The sequence below is a fragment of the Etheostoma spectabile genome, chromosome 16 (genome assembly GCF_008692095.1).
Source record: "Etheostoma spectabile isolate EspeVRDwgs_2016 chromosome 16, UIUC_Espe_1.0, whole genome shotgun sequence".
Taxonomy (NCBI): domain Eukaryota; kingdom Metazoa; phylum Chordata; class Actinopteri; order Perciformes; family Percidae; genus Etheostoma; species Etheostoma spectabile.
In genome coordinates, this window is record NC_045748.1 from 20,596,059 (window position 1) to 20,599,937 (window position 3,879).

Below are 3,879 nucleotides of genomic sequence, written 5' to 3' on the forward strand. Positions count from 1 at the left end.
GTGTGTGTGTGTGTGTGTGTATATATGAGTCTTCTGTTTATGGAAGAAGGCCTTGAGTTTCTTCACAGGTAGCATTGCTGCAGAAAGGGCACCATAGCGTGTGTGTGTGTGCGTGTGTGTGTGTGTGTGTGTTTCTATGAGGTTGGCTGACTGGCGAAGAAGGCCTTGGTTTCCCCACAGGTGGGGTTGGTGCACAGCGGGCAGCGGAGGGTCAGCTGACGGGAACAGGCCACGTTGGACTTCAGGTGGGTATTGACCAGGTCTGCCAGAGCCTGGACAGGACAGACATTTCATAGTGAGACAGAGGTAAAGAGAGACACTCCCCTTGTTCATCTATGTGAACACCGGTGGTGTTGTCAGACAAGGGTTAATTCCTTCCTTCCAATGTTTCTAACTGTACAATAAGGAACCCCGCCAAGCCAGAGAATTTTTTTTTTAATGCCAAATACAACGCTAAATATCCATTATGTTTTCCCTATTTTCATTCTGTCGTTCTGCAGCTTCACAGTGCTGTGAGTTCACGAACGAGACAACTGTCTGTGTTAGTACACGTCTGTAACAGCAGAACAGCCCAGTGGGTTATCCAACGTAAACTGCTAAAGTCAGCTTGACAGGTAAGATGAAGATAGCGTTGTCCGTAGTAACGGTTCCAAACAGACTTAGGCTAACGTGCTGACGAATTCTGTGTTGTGTCTGAGGTGGACCAGAGAATATTTGGTTAAAGCAGTTGGAGGAAAAAAAACAACAATTAAGACTCACACTGAGCTGAAATGGAAACACTGTGCTACAACACGTCTTTTGGTTTAATTTACGGCATTCAAGGATTCTGTTAGTCTACGGTGCTGAAAAAAAATTAAATAAAAGAATATCCAGGGGTGGCCTCTGGCTCACGCGCCATGTGGGCTCAGACCTTGCCGGCGGCCCGGGTTCAATTCAGACCCAGGGCCCTTTTCTGCGTGTCATCCCCCTCTTCTCTCAACCATTTTCCTGTCTCTCTTCAGCTGTAGCCCTAAAAAAGCCCTAAAAAATATCTTAAAAAAAAAAAAGAAATCTCCAAAACCCAAAATTGAACACAGAATACCTACCCAACGAATGAATATCCACATAGTAATAATAATGGCTGTAGCTTCATATTTACCTACAAACAAGAGTGGTATCAATCTTATTATCTAACTCTTGGCAATATGCAAATTTCCCTAAATGTTGAATTATTCAATAAAAAAAGAAAGTAAGCACCTGACTGTTGCTATTACAGATGGAATTAGTACTATGGAAGTATGCATTATAGAGGAGAGGAGGCAAATGCGTAATCTGAGAGAATTAGCAAGTAGTAAGTAGCAATTCAAGGGTAAGAATGTCTAAGAATGAGGAGTTACATACAGTAAGTAAGCTGACTGAACAAGATGGCAACCTGAATGAGGATTTATCAAAAAAATATACCCGACGGTATATAACCCGACGGCAGTAAAATCTCTGATTAATTTATTTCTCTTTGTTTTCCAGAGGCTGCTGCTTGCAGACGGCAGCAGACCGATGCAGCTCACTGAGAAACTAAAACCACACCGAGGAAACCATCCTTCAGTAACTACCAACTAATCATCCGCTGGATATTGATTTACACACACACACACACACACACACACACACACACACACACACACACACACACACACACACACCACACACACACACACACACACACACACACACACACACACACACACACACACACACACACACACACACACACACACACACACACACACACACACACACACACACACACACACACACACACACACACACACACACACACACACACACACCAACCGAGAGAGGAGAGAGAGAGAGAGAGAGACTTGGCGAGGGGTCTCTGAGCACGGTGGGTTTGACCAGCCAGCCAGCCGGGCGGTTCAGTTCTACTGTAGTCAGCTCTAAAGGTTCCCATTGATCTGCCCCCTTCCTTTAATAAACCCGGTACACACTCACACACTCGCACACTCACACTCACACACTCACAGACAGACAGACGAGTTGACTGTTGTGAGAAAGGTTGCAGGGTTGAGGAAAGGAAAGAAAGATGGAAGTAAGAAAGGAGACGAGGGAGAGAAAGAGGAAAGGAAGCAAGGAGGAATCCATTTATTGACCATCTCCTGCCTGGAGTTCACTTACTTCACAGAACCTTCTGCTGCTGTCTCCTTTTCTAAAATTAGACCCATGCATGCCTTCCAACAGTCCTCCCTCCTTTTTATTTCTTCCTTCTTTCAATCCTACATGTATTTCTCATTACTTGCTTTTCTTTTGTGGTCCTTTTTATCATCTCCCCTTTTTCCTAACGCTCTGGTCTTGTTTGAAAAAATACAGACATGCTACTTTTTAAACACAATTTCGAATTTGAAATATATCACATCAGTTTAAATGAGAAACCAACATATAAAGCATCAGCTTTATATGTTGGTTTTTATGTTTGTATACATGAGTCAGCTCAGTGTGCAGTGTTTCCCGTACATAGGTTCAACTTGAGTGCACCGCACAAGTAGAAAAAATCCAAATTACATTTTTCCCCAAACAGTGTGTTTTTACAGTGCACACGGACCAGCGGCGTCCAGCCCCTCCCCCTGGTGAAGTCTTGCGCCGCGTGCATGACGCCAACGTTGCACTTCAAACTCAGAGGCTATCATTAAAGATTCCGTTATTTCATAGTTTGTATTGCTTTGTATATTTTAATCTTTATCTAGTTTGTACACTTGATGTTCATATACTTTTAATTTTTACCTGATTCAATTTATGATTCAGATTCTTCTCTATACTGAATTTTGTCAATAACACAAAAAAAAAAATAGGCTCCTGTTAGTAGTAGTAGCATGCTGGTGGTGGTCATGCCGTGGGATTAACTGTGCTAATAAAACCATGGAGACGCCGCAGCCACACCGCTGTGAAAGCTCCCCAAAAATCAGATAAAATACTCTAAAAAATAAACCAAAAAAATTAACAATAACGTACTTTAGATAGCCCTCGTCTTATGTGAATTAACAGGAATTAGGAGGACACAGTGTTGAGATTAATAATAACATGTAACTTTCTGTATGGATCATATTATATCATTACCGGAATATATTGGCCAAACAAAAACGATTTATTGACAAAACACTTTTTTTTTTTTTTAATTCAACGAGCAATTTGTTGTATTTTAGCAGAATACTGTGGAGTAGAGAGGCAGAACTGAGTACATTTTAATATGTTTTTTATCACAAGTAATATCATTATCACAATTTATTTAACAACGGCCATTTTGCATATTTTCCTTATATTGTGCAGCCCTAATAACTACCCTGAAATTGTGTCAGATGCTGCATAATGTCGCAATATTTTCATCTTTATCATCTTTTAGTCCAATTTGTTGTTATTTGTTATTTATTTCTAAATGTTCTGATACTGTTAGGTAGTCGTTTTCCCCTTGGTCTGATTTATTACTGAACCCAGGCATCACATCCTGCGCCGCCCACCACCACATGTAAATTCTCAACCTGTGGGAAACACAGGTGTGTGAAAACGTACCTTCATAAAGAGAGGGTTCCCATTCAACGACTCTGCTCTCTTGATGTTCTCCACCCCACACTGAACGGAAGAAAGACGGAACAAAATGTCACACGTTTATGTTACTGAAGCAAACACCCAACACACCATTCATATTAACCAACAGGTTAGGAGTAAAAAGCCCCCTAGTTCCTATCCATACTGAAAATATAACCATGAGTGAGGATATTTTGGAATTACATTGTTTAGGATTGTGAAGATTAAGCATTGTGTTAGGTTACACACACACACAAAAGTGTGTCTCACTATCTTTGTGGGGACCAGTCATTGACATAATGCATT

At 41.3% G+C, this 3,879-nt stretch overlaps 1 protein-coding gene across 1 annotated transcript in view; it reads right to left on the minus strand.

The window, feature by feature from the left end:
* Positions 1-98: 98 nt before the first annotated feature.
* The window catches only part of fech (ferrochelatase), a 20,899-nt gene continuing 17,118 nt past the window's right edge, over positions 99-3,879 (minus strand). The window contains exons 10-11 of the mRNA XM_032538819.1: positions 3,559-3,618; positions 99-272 (exon numbers count right to left, since the gene is read on the minus strand). Of these exons, the coding sequence (XP_032394710.1) occupies positions 135-272; positions 3,559-3,618 (198 nt within the window). The 3' untranslated portion in view covers positions 99-134. The remainder of the gene's footprint in view (positions 273-3,558; positions 3,619-3,879) is intronic.